The sequence below is a fragment of the Palaemon carinicauda genome, chromosome 6 (genome assembly GCF_036898095.1).
Source record: "Palaemon carinicauda isolate YSFRI2023 chromosome 6, ASM3689809v2, whole genome shotgun sequence".
In the NCBI taxonomy this organism is placed as follows: domain Eukaryota; kingdom Metazoa; phylum Arthropoda; class Malacostraca; order Decapoda; family Palaemonidae; genus Palaemon; species Palaemon carinicauda.
The window spans coordinates 47,215,637-47,233,306 of record NC_090730.1 but is presented as its reverse complement, the minus strand read 5'-3'; the positions used below and the strand labels follow the sequence as shown (position 1 = coordinate 47,233,306).

Here is a 17,670-nt window from a genome sequence, read left to right as displayed (position 1 = left end):
GAATCCTCTGGTGGACATGAATGAGGTGCTTCTTCCTCCTCTTCACATTAAGCTTGGTTTGATGAAGAATTTTGTGAAGGCGTTGGACAAAAATGGTGCTGCCTTCCAACACTTGTCTACTGTGTTCCCAGGTGTTAGTGCTGCTAAGCTCAAAGAGGCCATCTTTGTCGGACCTCAGATCCGAGAAGTGCTGAAGGATACTGATTTTGAGGAGCTTCTTATCTTAAAGGAATTGAGAGCATGGGAAGCATTCAAGTCAGTCTGTAGTGGCTTCCTTGGTAACACATGCGTACCAGATTACCAAGCCTGTATTGAAAAGTTGCTAAAGTCTTACGAGGATATGGGGTGCCGAATGTCACTCAAGATTCATTTTCTCCATTCCCACCTCAACTTCTTCCCGCCAAACCTTGGAGCAGTGAGTGATGAGCATGGAGAACGATTCCACCAAGACATTACGAAGATGAAGAGCAACTATCAAGGCAAATAGAACCCCGGTATGATGGGAGACTTCTGCTGGATGCTCTTGCGTGACATCCCGGAGGCAAAATACACCAGATCTTCTAAGAAAACACACTTTTGACTGTCTGTGGTACTATGAATTGTGTAATTGTGTCATCCAAGTATATTGATTCAATCAGTGTTCTTTATCTATCCTGTTTTATCTGTTATAAGCTGCTGCAACTCTTGAAATGTGCACATATATTCTCTGTTTATAATAAAATGAGACAATTTAAAAGCCAGAAAACTAGAGGTGATAGAGCAAAACTATTTATAAATTTGAATTCAGCACACCCAAATAAGCAAAAAACACCTATCCCCATTCTTGCCTCAGACCAAATTCTTTTTTTGTAAACCAGTGTCCAGCGACCGGGAGATGAAGAAAAAGAAAAAGAAGTCGAATAGGAAGAAGTCGGGCTCAAACTCAGGCCCGTCTAGGAAGAAGACCAAAGTTGCTAAGAAAAAGAGCAAGAAGAGTTCCAAAAAGTAGAGGGCAAAATTTGGTAAAGTAGTTTTTCCACCTTGCGGGTCAAACAGGGCTCTTGCCACTCCAGTGCCTGCCTCGGCGGCTGCTGGAACCGCTACCGTGCCTTTGCCCAGCGTCTCTTCGGCTCCGTCCACGCTTCGGATGCAGCCGTTGGCACACACTGACTTTCCCTTGCCTTTGCCCAGCAAGTCACCGGCTCCCTCCGTTCAGCGGAGGCAGCTGCTGGCTCAGCCCAGCAGCACTGTTCCCATGCCCAAAGTCTCACCGGCTCCATCCAGGCATTGGATGCAGCCGCTGCCACAGCATGGCAGTCACTCACCACGGATTCCTCCGGGAGGGGGTAGACCCATGACGGCTACCTCCTCCTCAAGGGCTCCATCCGTGATGGAGATAGCCGCTCCGTCGAGCCGGCCGGATGCCAAGGATACGACCACCCCCACGGATCCATACGTAATAGAAGAAGCAGCCGACACGGAGGATCAAGTGGTAGTGGGCTTAGTGGATGCTGGAGATTGTTCGCCTGATGAAGCATCCTCTTACAGGAAAGTGTTAGCACTTATACAGCATCACGCTCTGTTGCACAAAATACACTATTCGGGGAATAAGTCACCTTCCTTGTAAGATAATTCCTCGAAAGGGAGCTGAACTGTAATACACTTTAATTCAGTAATGAAACAAACACACGGCAGTGTTGAGAACCTGCCGACCATCAGTCGCAGGGTAGGGCGGAAAAGACAACTCCCTTACGGCGGAGGCAGTCGGATACGTTGTCAACAGCAATTAAAGTTACGTATCTAACAACGTATATTTCCATTTATACATATATACACTCATATATACGTAAGATAAATGAAAATACACAAGAAAAACAAAAAATAAAACAGAAAAACAATCAAGGCAAGTCTTTGCGGGAGAGAAGGGCAGCATGTCCGTCCTCTACCGAGCCATAAAGTAAAGTGGTTACTCAGCCAAGAGGTGTGAGTGAGCGGGGTAGCCAGTCTACCCCATCCCCCACCCGCTAACTGGCGGATGGGGTAGTTATCCCTCACTAAAATTATCATGGCTCGTCTTTCAGCTGCGCCGAAAGTAACCTAACCCCCCTGCCCCCCCCTCACTATCGGAATGGGTAGGTAACCCTCGCTAAAATTTTAATGGCACGTCCTTTCAGCTTCGTGAAAAGTAATACTCCTAAAATAGCGTAGGTTTGTAATCCAGTTACGGAACAAAGGGGAGTTATGGGTTTTAAGCAAGATTTTTTCCTAGTTCTTTGATAAGTTATCACAGAAAGATCAGCTTCCTCCTCCTCATAGCCATCCCAAAACTAAGGGGTTAGTTATGCCTTCATTGTTTATTCATACCACACACTCCTTCACCTCACTCTTGACCCTCAACCTCTAGATGATTCAACAAACCCTTCTTATCCCCTCCTCCTCATCCATATTACCCTATGCCCTTGAAAGACAAGTATTGGCTCTCAAATTTGTAAATAGTTCATTCACAGCTATTAAAGAGAAAGTTTTATTTAGAATACTGCATCAAATATAACATTCACACATGAAAAATCCATAACTATTTAAACACTTCTAGTTGGGTTAGGAGGATGTTCATTATCAGACATGCACGTAGAGTACTGTATATTAAACATTATCATATACAGAATATTGTAGTATTGAAATACTATTGTTTTGCAATTTACATTGTACATACCTCTTTGCCAGTCAGGGTCTGGAAAGGAGAGAAGAAAAATCAATAAAAAAACAAAATTTTGAAAACACAAATTCTTAAAAGTAATTTGTATTTTTCCTAACACCACAAACCTGAGTCCTTTAAAGCTTGCCGCACACTGAGCTGGAACGGAACCGCCGCCGAAGCCATCGAAGCCTCAGAACAGAACAGAAACTACGTCCAGCGTGCACACTGATCCAGAAGCCACAGAACTGAACCGACGCAGAATTTTATATAAACGAAGAAAGTTTTCCTTAATCATAACTGAGATTTTATTTAATTGATGTTACAATGATTAGATATTCTGTATATCAATCTTTTATCGAATCCGTAAGCCAGATGTTTATGTGTTTTCAAAAAAGAAAAAAAAAACAATAATAATAATAATAATAATAATAATGATGATAATAATTAATAATCACTCCAAAATTCTTTGTATTAAATCATATGTTCACATCATTGTTATTGAAGTACATTCGTCAAATTTCTGACATCAGCAAAAAAAAAGAAAAAAAAAAAATAATAATAATAATAATAATAAACAACAATAATAAATAATAATCACTCCTAAAATCTTTGTATTAAATTATATGTTTACATCATTGTTATTAAAATACATTCGTCAAATTTCTGACATCAGAAAAATATTGGTTACTATCACACTTACTTCCGATTTCCTCAGCAACCCTCTCAAAAACAACCGCTGCAGTCGTTCTGCGCATGCGTAGCCTGTCAGACGCCACCGACGCTTCAGAAAAAATATCTTTCAAAGAATACTGCGTCGGTTCCGTTCTGTTCTGGCGTGTCGGTTCCATTCTGTTCTGGCCCAGTGTGCGCAGTCAGGTAAGAATGCATGCTTTCGATTTCTATCGGACGTTTCAGTTCTGTTCGGGCGCATCCGTTCGGGCTCAGTGTGCGGCAAGCTTAATAGGAATATGCTTTCAGCTAAACTGGATGCGGCTGTTAAAACTTTAATGAGGTGGGGGGGGGGGGTAGTTACTGCTGGTTGGCGAGGAAGCCCCACCCACCCTCCTGGCTACTTAGACCTCACTTTGTTCTTAAACCTACGACTTGCAGGATGGTTGAAGGAGGAGATATAACTTAAAAGACTGAGTTTTGTATAGTGTGGAAAATTACAAATTACTTCAAAAACTTGTGATTTATTCCTACACAAATACAAACACTTGTCCTTTATTATAAAGCTTACCCTTAGGAGTGACGAAGTACCTATTACTGAACTGACTGGTTCACTATCCCGGGAAATGTCCAAACATTTTTGTCATATACAAGAGTAAAAGTCATGAGTCTTGTCCCCCTACTAACAACCAAGGCATAAAGATGCAGCTCAACATGACAAATTCGGAGATAGTTTGTATTTTTCCTAACCATACAAACCTTAGCTATTTACATTGGGTTTACTTTCGGCGTAGCTGAAATTGACGAGCCAATAGAATTTTAACGAGGGTTAACTACCCCTGCGCTAGTTAGCAAGGGGGTAGGGGAAGGGATAGCTTGCTACCCCTCCCCCCCCACACACTGGTGAGTTGTCTCACTTCACTTAGAGGTAGGACTTGTCTTGGGGGACAGGGCTAGCGGGCAAATATGTGTAAATAGCTAAGGTTTGTATGGTTAGGAAAAATACAAATTATCTCCGAATTTGTCATTTGTTCCGTAACCGAAATACAAACCACGTTATTTACATTGGGTGACTTACCCCTTAGGAAGGGTGGAAAGTCCCCAGCCTTACTGGCTTTGGCTTTACCCGGGGACTCAAACTCCGAGTGAGTAGCACTCGAGAAAAGGAGTCCCTGCGCCTCACAATTTCCTTGCTCCGCAAGGAACGTGTGGCCTACATAAGTTGTGTGTGGAGGAATAGAGAGTGACTCGTCCTAGGAAGTTGACCTGGAGTCCTTTAGATAGGAATCTAGGCTAGGACATTCCCAATACCACCTCGTCAGGGTATGGGGGATGCGACAGTATTAATTTTAATACTAGAAACACAAGGGAGCATGGTTTACCTGCAGAGATTGAGGTCAGCTATGCGGAGACCAGGATGCTGCTTTCCCCAAGAGAGGGGAGGATGAAGAAAGAAGTAAGGGCCAGACATACTTTCATTCACGCAGACTAAAACCGGGTAATAACGCCCTCAACAACCTTCTGCTACTTGTCCATTAAGGAGCCTGAGGTTAGACCAGCTGTTGTGCAGCCACCACAGGGCCGATAGAAAAGGTATCGAGGCTCCTGTGGGTCACGTCCTGCAGGTAGTGGGCTGTGAAGGTCGTTTGACGCTTCCAGACCCCAGCTTGTAGGACCTGCGTCACAGAGAAGCTTCTCTTGAAGGCCAGGGATGTAGCGATGCCCCTGACGTCGTGTGCCCTAGGGTGACGTGACGGAGGGGGGTCAGGATTCAAGGCGTGGTGGATGACCCTTCGAATCCAAGCCGAGATGGTGTTCTTGGTGACCCTCCTCATCGTCCTGCCTGTGCTAACAAACAACGCTTGCACGCGGGGACGAACTGCAGGTGTCCTCTTCAAGTAATGCCTCAGACTCCTCACTGGGCATAATAGCAGATAGTCTGGGTCACTTGTTACAGAACGGAGACTCGTGACCCTGAAGGAGTCGAACCGTGGGTCCGGCACTCCAGGTTCAATCTTGGCAACAAACTCAGGGACGAACCTGAACGTTACCTCTCCCCATCCCCTTGAATGGGCGATGTCGTACAAGAGACCATGAAGTTCACTAACTCGTTTGGCAGAGGCCAATGCGAGTAGGAAAGCCGTCTTCCAAGTCAGGTGGCGATCAGAGGCCTGGCGTAATGGTTCGAAGGGAGGTCTCTTAAGAGCCCTGAGAACCCGAACCACGTTCCATGGAGGTGGTCTCACTTCTGACTGAGGGCAGGTAAGCTCATAGCTACGTATGAGTAGAGAGAGTTCTAGCGAGGAAGAAATGTCCACTCCTTTCAGCCTAAAAGCCAGGCTTAAGGCTGAGCGATAGCCTTTCACCGCCGAGACAGAAAGGCGCATTTCCTCCCGCAAATAAACGAGAAACTCCGCTATTGCTGGAATAGTGGCATTGAGTGGAGAGATACCCCTCCCACGACACCAACCACAGAAGACTCTCCACTTTGCCTGGTAGACTCCCGCAGAGGACTTTCGCAGGTGATGAGACATTCTCTACGCAACCTGTTGCGAAAAGCCTCCCTCCGTGAGGAGACGCTGGATTGTTTCCAGGCGTGAAGCCGAAGCGAGGCTACGGCTTTGTGGAAGATGTTGCAATGTGGTTGTCTGAGTAGCTCGTGTCGTGGGGGAAGCTCTCTCGGAAGCTCCGTCAGGAGCTGCAGAAGGTCCGGGAACCATTCCGCGTGATGCCATAGCCGAGCTATCAGGGTCATAGACAAGTTGACCGATAGTCTGGTACTGTTGAGCACCCTTCTCATCAGACAGAACGGTGGGAAGGTGTACACGTCGATGTTGTCCCACCGTTGTTGGAAAGCATCTTGCCAGAGAGCCTTGGGGTCCGGGACTGGGGAGCAGTACAGGGGCAGCTTGAAATTCAAGGCGGTCGCGAACAGATCCACCGTCGGGGAACCCCACAAAGTCAGGACTTTGTTGACTATCTGAGGATCCAAAGACTACTCGGTACTCACTATCTGCGAAGCCCTGCTCAGACTGTCGGCGAGCACATTCCTCTTGCCAGGAATGAAGCGAGCTGATAGTGTTATCGAGTGAACTTCGGTCCACCTCAGAATCTCTACTGCAAGATGGGATAGATGTTGTGAAAAGGTACCACCCTGCTTGTTGATATAAGCCACTACCGTGGTGTTGTCGCTCATCACCACCACGGAGTGGCCCGCCAGGGTCTGTTGGAACTGTTGAAGAGCCAGGAATACGGCCTTCATCTCTAGCAGGTTGATGTGCAGGTACTTTTCTGATTCTGACCAAAGGCCTGAGGTCCTCTGGTTCAGAATGTGGGCCCCCCACCCTTCTTTTGACGCGTCCGAAAACAGCGTCAATTCTGGGGGAAGGACGAGAAGATCAACTCTCTTTCGCAGGTTCTCGTCGATCAGCCACCACCGCAGGTCCGTCTGTTCCGAGGGTCCTATCGGGACCAGAAAGTCCGGGGAATCGGAACCTTGACTCCACCGAGACTTGAGCCGCCATTGCAGGAATCTCATCCTGAGACGGCCGTTCGGGACCAGACGGGCCGGGGAGGCTAGGTGACCTAAAAGACGCAACCACGATTGGGCTGGAAGCTCTTCCCGCCTGAGGAAGGGTTCTGCCACCCTCCTCAGCCTTGCTATCCTGTTGTCTGATGGAAAGGCTTTGTGGAGATTGGTGTCTAATATCATGCCTAGATAAACCAGTCGACTGCTGGGACGGCTGCAGAGAGGACTTCTCGAGATTTACCATGATCCCCAGATCTTGGCAAAGTCCCAGAAGCCTGTCTCGGTGCCGAAGAAGGGTCGACTCAGAGTCTGCCAGGATCAGCCAGTCGTCCAGATATCGGAGGAGACGGATGCGGTTCCTGTGCGCCCATGACGAAATCAGGGTAAATACTTTGGTGAACACCTGAGGTGCTGTGGAGAGACCAAAGCACAGCACCTTGAACTGGTAGGTCTTACTGTCTAGGCTGAATCTCAAGTACTTCCTGGAAGACGGATGGATTGGGATCTGGAAGTACGCGTCCTTCAGATCCAGTGTACACATGAAGTCTTGTGGTCTCACTGCAAGTCTGACCGTGTGCGCTGTCTCCATGCTGAACGGAGTTTGCTTGACAAACTTGTTCAGAGCCGAGAGGTCGATGACGGGTCTCCAGCCTCCAGACGCCTTCTTTACAAGAAAGAGTCCACTGAAGAAGCCTGGGGAGCCGTCGACGACCACCTGGAGAGCATCCTTCTTGAGCATGGTCTCGACTTCTGCCCGAAGGGCTAGCCCCTTTGCCGATCCCATAGCATAGGAGCTCAACGACACTGGATACGCTGTCAGGGGAGGTTGAGATGTCGTGAATGGGATGCGATAACCTTGGCCGATCACGGAGACCGTCCAAGAATCGGCCCCACGTTGCTGCCACCTGTGCACGCAACTTTGTAGGCATCCCCCCCCAGGTGGACACGCGGGGGGACTTCCACTCCTAGCGTTTACGGCCGCGGCCGCTCCCTCTAGGAGTTTTGCCTCCCCTGGAGGACATACTGCCCCTCTTGTCCTTGACAGGAAAGGGCTGGGGCTTAGACACCTTCGTCTTAGCTGCCGGCGCCTGCTTCGGTGTCCTACAAGGCTGCTGCTATGTTGCTGCGGAGCTGGAGGCTTGTAGGGCCGAGATGCGAGGGCCCTTTGGAGGAGCGAGTCTTCGCTAGACTTCCTCCACCTCTCAGCTGTGCGTTCCATGTCCTTGGGCTCAAACAAACTTCCCCCAAGGATGGAGGAGTGTCTGAGCCTGCAGATATCCACGGCGGGGACCTTCGGGTGGATCTTCTCAGTCACCGCATCACGACGCTTCAAGACCGAGTCGGCCCACAGGTTGGTAACCTGGTGGGCCAAAAACTCGATGGAGCGAGTGCCCGAGAGGAGGAAGGTCTCCAGGGCCTTCCTATTGCTCTCCTTAGACAAATCCTCAGAGCGCAATAGGATGCCCAGAGAACCCAGCCAGACATCCAGCCACGAAGTGGCCTGCATGGCGCACTTCGTGACCTTCTCCTGGCTCAGGATCTCTGACGCCGAGAATGTCACCTGCCGGGCGGAGAGCTTCTCAAGCGGAACTCCCCTAGTAAGCTCTTCCATCGAATGGTGGAGGGGAAGAGCAAGGCTGGACTCCCCCATGATCTCAAAGTACCTTCTCTGCTGTAAACGAGGAGGTAGGAGGAGTTTGTTCCCGGCAGGGGAACGACTGGAGGAGGCGAGGTCTGAGAGCTGAGCGTCGACCCTGTCTCTGGCACTCTTCACCCCCTGGGACCAGGGCAGAGCCGCGCTGGCATTTGGGGGCTTCTGAGTTCCATAGACCTGGTCCAGGACCGTGTCCTTGCCTTCGCGAGGGGCGATCTCCGGGTCCTTTAACCTGTTAAGCTGCCTCATCAGGCTCAAGACCTGCCAGAAGGCATGCTCAGACTCGTGCTGCTCTCCTCCCTGCGGACTGGCAGCTAAGTCTCCTGTCCCCAGAGGCTCTTCCTCGGGAGACACGTGGACGTTCTCCCGGGGTCTGGCTGGTTCCCGACGAATTCGCGAAGAAGACTTCGGAACTGTCTTGGAGTCCTTGGGTTCCCTCCTGGGCGCGATACAAGATTCCAGCAAAGAGGTCTGGAAGGTGCCTTCCACGCGAGTCGGTTCTCCTCCACGAGGAGGGGACTCCCCCTTTGGTGCCGAGGGAGAGACCCCCGCCTCGCTAGACTCTCCTGAAGACGGAAAAGCCTCGTCCACAGGAGAAGGAGAAAACGACTGCGAAGGGGATGGAGCCTTCCTGACGGACCTCTTAGGAACCAACTTCTCCCTGGGAGAAGTCACCACGAAGTACACTCCTCTCCTTCTCTTCAGCGGGGGCGAATCTGTCCTTGGCTTGAGTCCGAGATCGGCGAGTGCTGGCTTCATAGCCTGCACTACTGCTCTCATCAAAGGGCCAAACCAAGACTGACGAGATACGGACGCAGTGTCCGTAATTCCCGCTGGAGGGAAGGGGATCTACTGACCCTTCGGAGTGGACGCAACTGGGCCTACCTGCAAAGAAAAAAGGGAAGAATGTTGCCTTGACCTCTCCGACGATTCTTCCTGGTCCTGAGAGAGAGACCTGCGCTTGCGCGGAGGCGATCCTGACTGCGATCTGGAAGCACGCGTACCTGCTGCCGCCACGACCTGCAGAACCCGGCGAGAACGGGGGTCGCTTTGGGGGTCACGCTGGCGCTCGCGCGGAGGAGGATCCAATGAATCGCACGCGGGGGGCTGCTGGAGCGCGGCCGTGTAGTCGCGCGTGGGCGTGCTGGCGAGTGGGCGCGTTGGCGAGGAAACACGTCGGCGCGTGGGCGAGGGAACGCGCGGGCGCACAGGCGATCGCTGTAACTCAGGAGAAAGGCAAGGCACAGGAGATCGATGGTGTCCTGGAGATCTGTGGCGCGTGGGCGAGCGATGGCGAGGCGGCGAGCGACAGCGCGTTGGCGAGCGATGGCGCGTAGAACACGCAGGCGAACGACCGCGTGTGGGCGAGATGGCCGTAGGAGACCTGTGTCGATCAAGGTCAAGGTGGCGCTGACGCGTAGGAGAGCGCTTGCGCGCAGACGAAAGATCGCACGGGCGCTCAGGAGATCGCCGAAGCTCTGGAGAACGCTGACGCGCTAGAGATCGCTGACGCGCTGGAGATCGTTGACGCGCTGGAGATCGCTGACACGCAGGAGATCGCTGGCGCGTAGGATGTCGACGCATAGACTGCTGTGTAGGATCAGGAGGCGCGACGCGCAAAGGCGAACGCTTGCGAACGGGCTCAGGATGAAAAGGCGCGTGTGCGCGCTGGCGAGCAGGAACTCTAGAAGTGCGCGCAGGAGAACGTGTGCGCTGCTGCGCAGGTGAAGGAGGACGAGCAGGAACGCGTGGGCGAGGAGGAGTCAGGTCCTTGCCCGCGTCCAGATCCGGAGATCTAGGGTGCGTTGGCGCGCAGGACGCATATCAGGAACAGGATGCGCAGGTGCGCGCTGACGAGCAGGAGATCTTGTGCGCTCAGGAGACCGCTGGCGCGTTGGGCGCGCAACAGGAACAGGAGGTTGTTGACTGTCGACAGGAGAGCGCTGGCGAACAGGAGGGCGCTGACGATCAGGAGAGCGCTGGCGCACAGGAGAGCGCTGACGAGCAGGAGAGCGCTGGCGAGGTGAGTCAGGAGACTGCGAAGCTGGAGAGCGCTTACGCGCTATTACGCGTGAACGCGCAGGAGGGCACGCAGGGGATCGTCAGCTCTTGCGCGCGTAAGATCGTCGGCGCTTGGGCGCACAAGAAGATCGTCGGCATTTGCATGCATAAGAAGATCGGCGAGCGCGGGAAACCATCGGTACCAGCGCGCGGATGATCGTTGGCGCTTGCGCGCGTAAGAAGATCGTTGGCGCTTGCGCGCGTAAGAAGATCGTTGGCGCTTGCGCGTGTAAGAAGAGCGTCGGCGCTTGCACGCGTAAGAAGATCGTCGGCCCTTGCGCGCGTAAGAAGATCCTCGGAACTTGCGCGCGTAAGAAGATCGGCGAGCGCGCGCGCATAAGAAGATCGGCGAGCGCGCGCGCTTTACGTGCCAGTAGGTTGAAGGGTCAGCTGGCAGGACGATCAGGAACTGGGATATGTCCTTAAAAAAAAAAGGGCGGGCATCCCACGATGAGGACCGTAAGCAGGTCTGCTTCAGAGTCCAGGACCGAAGTCCTTTGTTGCAGCGCAAGGTTGCGTTGGTAGATCGGTAGGTCAGCTGCCAGGACGATCAGGAACTGGGATGTGCCCTTTGGAAGGGCCAGCATCCACCGATGGGACCATAAAAGGTCCGTGTTAGAGTCCAGGACCGAAGTCCAAAGGACCACATTGCAGCACAAGGTAGAGGTCACTGGAAGTTCTGCTTGATCCTCCGAGGCGGAGTCTCTATGAGAGACCTCTCCCGCGAACGAGAGAGGTGCCCTTCGTAGAAGAGACTTGAAGACACTCGTGGTGAAGCCCCTTAGGGCCGTTGGATCAGCAAGCTGACCTTATCAGTAGCGATCCTCCAAAGAGGAGTCTCTATGAGTGGTCTCTCTCGCGAACGAGAGAGGTGACACTTCGTAGAAGAGACCTGAAGACACTCTTGGTGACGCCCCATAGGGCCGTTGGATCAATAAGCTGACCTTATCAGGAACGATCCTCCGAAGAAGAGTCTTTATGAGTGGCCTTTCTCGCGAACGAGAGAGGTGAACACTTCGTAGAAGAGACTTGCCAAGACTGTGCTCCACCCCTGAAGGAAGAGAAACTCAGCAAGGGGGGAGAAAAGTCTGGCCGAAGAGCAGCAACAGTAGTCAAAGGCGATGAAATTATTAAGGTATGGGAAGTTCTCCCTCTGAAGGGGGAAAACCTCACACCTGGGGAAGAAACCTCCCTCGGAAGGGAAGTTGTCCAACCCCTGGAGGCAAACCTCCTTTAGTGATCTAAGATGATATGAAGTGCTAGCATGTTGTCGCGGGAGTACTTTAAAGAGAAGGGATAACGCCCATGACGACGTCCTCTGAGGGACGGCAGCGACAGCATATTCCCCAGGCATGAACAGGATAGCTCTGCAGTCGAACGAAGAAAAATTGCATAGTTAACTGGGAAAATAAAATTAAATAATTATTTTAACTGAAATTCCCTAGGGAGGAACTCCGAAGAGGAACCCCGAGGGAAAAACATAAAATAAGAATATAGTATGCGCCCACCTTCCCAGATGACATCCTCGGGAGAAGGGGGGCGGAGTAACTGTAATAAAAAAAACCAGAATTATAACAAATTATCTAAATTATCTAAGAATATTCACTAAAAGTGAGAACCACTGACCCCCCGAAGGGAAGTGTTCCCCACGGAGAAAGCTGAAAAGTTAAAATACAATTAGATTTCACTAAAAATAATTGAGACAAACAAACGGAATAGCAACTTAACCAGCAACGGGAAAGGAGCTCCGTAATAGTACGTAGTAAAGGTGAACGACCTCGAGTAGAGAGAGACTGTAGTCAATCTAAAAAAAGGCCACACCCCCTTCGCTGAGAATCCAAGTTTCCCGTAGGAAAAGAGGAAAAGCGAAGATAGTAGATGAATGAAGAGAGTCCAGGCGATGACAATTCCCCTGCGGCGGCCGAGTTAACGGATATATGCTGAAGGGAAGACCGACGGACCAGAGAGGGAGAGGTCGTTCCCCACGAAGTGGAACTGTGGTGGCCTTGCACTACGCAAGAGACGTTGTCGTACATCACAAGCATTAATGGCTGTCAAAGAGGCGAGGGTGAGAGCGGACACGTCCGACTACCACCCGAGCCGAGAGCAAAGTGAGCTCAGCACAGGTGTGTGTGAGGGGGGGGGGGAGCAGGCTACCCTCCCTAACCCCCGCTACCCTCATTAAAATTCTAATGGCTCATCATTTCAGCTACGCCGAAAGTAATAACCCATATTGAATAGCGTGGTTTGTATTTCAGTTACGGAACAATTATATTTTTATTCATGATACAAACCTGTAGCTTGTCATAGGGATTTACTTACAGCGAAGCTGGAAGACTAGCCATAAAGACTTTTAAGCGAGGTATAACTGCCAACCCGCTTGTTAGCAGGGGTAGCCTGCACACAAGACTTTCTAAGATGACAGGTGCTTATGATACTAGCAAGGTGACTGGTGTAGGCAAGAGTTTTCCAAGACAAATGTAATCTTAGAATCAACCACAGACTTTACTCATCTCACCTGCAAGGGGTATGAGGACGTAACAATAACTATTTCTATACAGTACTATACTTGGTTACACGAGGTAAATGGTTATTACCTGCAGATAGGTGAGGCCAGCTTGCAGAGGACCATGGGGGCTGTTCCACAAGAGAGGGGAAAACGAAAGAAAAAGCCAGTCATTCTTAACATTCACCCCAGACTAAACCTGGGCAAACTATGCCCTAAACCATCTACTACTTGTCCATCAAGGGCCTGAGGCATTTTAAAACACTTGTTGTGCAGCCACTACTGGACCAATGAAGAAACGTCTCCATGTTCGGGTCATGTCTTGCAGGTAGTGAGCAGTGAAGGTCATCAGATGCTTCCATACACCAGCTTGTAGAACCTGCACCACAGAGCAGTTTCTTTTAAAAATTTTATTTTTATAATAAAATAAATTTTTGAATATACTTACCCGGTGATTATATAAGCTGCAACTCTGTTGCTCGACAGAAAACTCTACGTTAAAAATCCGCCAGCGATCGCTATGCAGGTAGGGGGTGTACTTCAACAGCGCCATCTGTCGTGCAGGTACTCAGTACTCAATGTAAACACAGAACTCAATTTTCTCCTCGGTCCACTGGGTCTCTATTGGGGAGGAAGGGAGGGTCCTTTAATATATAATCACCGGGTAAGTATATTCAAAAATTTATTTTATTATAAAAATAACATTTTTCAATATTAAACTTAGCCGGTGATTATATAAGCTGAATCACACCCAGGGGAGTGGGTAGAGACCAGCAATAATTGTTTACATTATTATGAGCTAAGGATTTTTTATTTCATTTTAGCAGTTATTCAAAATAACAAACATAAAATAAATAAGTACCTGGTAAGGAAGTCGACTTGAACAATTACTCTGCCTTTTTAAGTACGTCTTCCTTACGGAGCCTCGCGATCCTCTTAGGATGCTGAGCGACCCCTAGGAGCTGAAGTATCAAGGGTTGCAACCCATACAACAGGACCTCATCAAAACCTCTAATCTAGGCGCTTCTCAAGAAATGACTTTGACCACCCGCCAAATCAAGTAGGATGCGAAAGGCTTCTTAGCCTTCCGGACAACCCAAAAACAATAATAAAACATTTCAAGAGAAAGATTAAAAAGGTTATGGAATTAGGGAATTGTAGTGGTTGAGCCCTCACCCACTACTGCACTCGTTGCTACGAATGGTCCCAGAGTGTAGCAGTTCTCGTAAAGAGACTGGACATTCTTAAGATAAAAAGACGCGAACACTGACTTGCTTTTCCAATAGGTTGCGTCGATTATACTTGCAGAGATCTATTTTGTTTAAAGGCCACGGAAGTTGCGACAGCTCTAACTTCGTGTGTCCTTACCTTCAGCAAAGCTTGGTCTTCCTCATTCAGATGGGAATGAGCTTCTCGTATTAACAGTCTGATAAAATAGGATAAAGCATTCTTTGACATAGGCAAAGATGGTTTCTTAACTGAACACTATAAAGCTTCAGACGGGCCTCGTAAAGGTTTAGTTCGTTTTAAATAGAACTTAAGAGCTCTTACAGGGCATAAGACTCTTTCTAGTTCATTTCCAACCATACGATAAATTTGGAATATCGAACGATATTGGCCAAGGCCGAGAAGGCAGCTCGTTTTTGGCTAGAAAACCAAGTTGTAGAACATGTAGCCGTTTCGGATGAGAATCCGATGTTCTTGCTGAAGGCATGAATCTCACTGACTCTTTTAGCTGTGGCTAAGCATACCAGGAAAAGAGTCTTTAAGGTGATATCTTTCAGGGAGGCTGATTGTAGCGGTTCGAACCTGTCTGACATAAGTAATCTTAGTACCACGTCTAAATTCCAACCAGGTGTAACCAAACGACGCTCCTTCGTGGTCTCAAAAGACTTAAGGAGGTCCTGTAGATCTTTATTGTTGGAAAGATCTAAGCCTCTGTGACGGAAGACTGATGCCAACATGCTTCTGTAACCCTTGATAGTGGGAGCTGAAAGAGATCGTTCTTTCCTCAGATATAAGAGGAAGTCAGCTATTTGAGTTACAGAGGTACTGGTCGAGGATACGGATACTGACTTGCACCAGTTTCGGAAGATTTCCCACTTCGATTGGTAGACTCTAAGGGTGGATGTTCTCCTTGCTCTAGCAATCGCTCTGGCTGCCTCCTTCGAAAAGCTTCTAGCTCTCGAGAGTCTTTCGATAGTCTGAAGGCAGTCAGACGAAGAGCGTGGAGGCCTTGGTGTACCTTCTTACGTGTGGCTGACGTAGAAGGTCCACCCTTAGGGGAAGTGTTCTGGGAACGTCTACTAGCCATCGAAGTACCTCGGTGAACCATTCTCTCGCGGGCCAGAGGGAAGCAACTAGCGTCAACCTTGTCCCTTCGTGAGAGGCAAACATCTGCAGTACCTTGTTGACAATCTTGAACGGAGGGAATGCATATAGATCTAGATGTGACCAATCTAGGAGAAAGGCATCTATATGAACTGCTGCTGGGTCTGGGATTGGTGAGCAAAATATTGGGAGCCTCATGGTCATCGAGGTTGCGAAGAGATCTATGGTTGGCTGGCCCCAGGTGGCCCAAAGTCTCTTGCATACATCCTTGTGGAGGGTCCATTCTGTTGGAATTATTTGTCCCTTCCGACTGAGACAATCTGCCATGACATTCAAGTTGCCTTGGATGAACCTCGTTACTAGTGATATGTCTAGACCTTTTGACCAGGTGAGGAGGTCCCTTGCGATCTCGTACAACGTCAGAGAGTAGGTCCCTCCTTGCTTGGAGATGTACGCCAAAGCCGTGGTGTTGTCCGAGTTCACCTCCACCACTTTGCCTTGAAGGAGAGACCTGAAGCTTTTCCAGGCCAGACGTACTGCCAGTAGCTCCTTGCAGTTGAAATGCATTGTCCTTTGACTCGAGTTCCATATTCCCGAGCATTCCCGACCGTCTAATGTCGCACCCCAGCCTACGTCCGATGCGTCCGAGAAGAGAACGTGGTTGGGAGTCTGAACAGTCAGGGGAAGACCCTCTCTTAGGTTGATATAGTCCTTTCACCAAGTCAGACAAGACTTTATCTTTACGGAAACCGGGATCGAGACCGCTTCTAGCGTCTTGTCCTTTTTCCAGTGAAAAGCTAGATGGTATAGAAGAGGACGGAGGTGTAGTCTTCCTAGTGACACAAATTGATACACGGATGACAGCGTCCCTACCAGACTCATCCACAGCCTGACTGAGCAGCGTTCCTTCTTCAGCATCTTCTGGATGGATAGCAGGGCTGGGGGCTGATCGTCTTGTTCAGCAACGTCCTCATCAGAGGGTTCCTCATCCGAAACTGATGAGGAAACGGCAACGGAGTGGGCAACGTCTGACTCGCTGAATCCGGTCGCACTGGTGGATGCGTGACGGAGCCGGACGCAATATCATGGAACTGCTGCACAGTCTGTGAATTGTCAACAACCATGGGTGCGCGAGGAAGCACAGCGTCAACCCGAAACTGTCTAGACCGTCTGGGTTGTGCAGTCAACACCCTACCGGGTTGCTGAGGTTGACGCACTGCGTCACAACAAGTCACCTCTGCTGGTTGTTGAACGTCCTGAACGTCAACAACCACCTCCGAGCGTCGCTTAACGTCAGCGTGCGGCTGGCAACCCACACTGGGTCGCATCGGTGGAGGAACCACCTCAACTGGCAGACGCGAGTAGGTTACCTCAGCGTCAACAGGGCGCACAACCGACCGGTTGGAAGGTTGTTGGCCAGAAGGTTCTTCTCCGCATTTAAGTCCTCTATCAAGGACGCAAGCTTGGACTGCATGTCTTGCAGCAAAGCCCATTTAGGGTCTACGGGAGCAGGTGTGGCAACAGACGGGGTTAGCGACTGAGGCGGAACCGTTTACCATCCCTGCAAGCCTTGTTATGCGTGACATAATAGTACAGCAAAACTTCAAAGGCTCGACAACAGCTGAGAAGTTGACCTGTAAACAACTTGGAGCGTCTCCTGGCTAGGCGCCAGGGAGAGTCTACCAGAATTGAGAAGTCTATCTGGGCAGAGGCATGAACTCCCAAGCCGAGACTTCTCTCGTGTCATATCAGACTCTCGCTCTATAAACCAGTTTAAAAGAAGGGAAAGCAAAGGCTGTATCCCCCAAACTCCTCCTGGTGAAAAAACCAGTCGCCTAGCCAACGTAACGCTCTCTAGGAGAGCGAAAGAGCACTAGCTTAAAAACAACGGCTTCGAAGTAGCTAGGCCTAGTGTAAGCTCTGACGTTTAGGCGAACGAGGAGCAGCAGTTACAAGATCCGGACGAAGATCCTTAAAAAAAATCATCATGATTTAATTAAAGTCCATAGGAGGCTAAGCAGCTTAAGGCTCCTCTCCATCTGACAGAGTCCTCAAGGGAATATCAGTAGGAGGGAGAACAACCACTTCCTCATCTACAGGAACCTTGTCCAATAAAAGCTGTCTCTCTCACTGGTGCATTAGTAGCGGACCAGAACGCAACGTCATGTAACTGCTTGACAGTCTGTGAACTGTCAACAACTGAACTGTCAACCACAACAGGTGCGTGAGGACGTACAGCGTCC

At 49.8% G+C, this 17,670-nt stretch overlaps 1 protein-coding gene across 1 annotated transcript in view; it reads right to left on the bottom strand.

The window, feature by feature from the left end:
* Nucleotides 1-17,670, bottom strand: part of Nedd8 (Nedd8 ubiquitin like modifier) — a 184,789-nt gene that overhangs the window by 158,530 nt on the left and 8,589 nt on the right. The window contains exon 2 of the mRNA XM_068375206.1: nucleotides 2,693-2,710. Coding sequence (XP_068231307.1) covers nucleotides 2,693-2,710 — 18 coding nt within the window. The remainder of the gene's footprint in view (nucleotides 1-2,692; nucleotides 2,711-17,670) is intronic.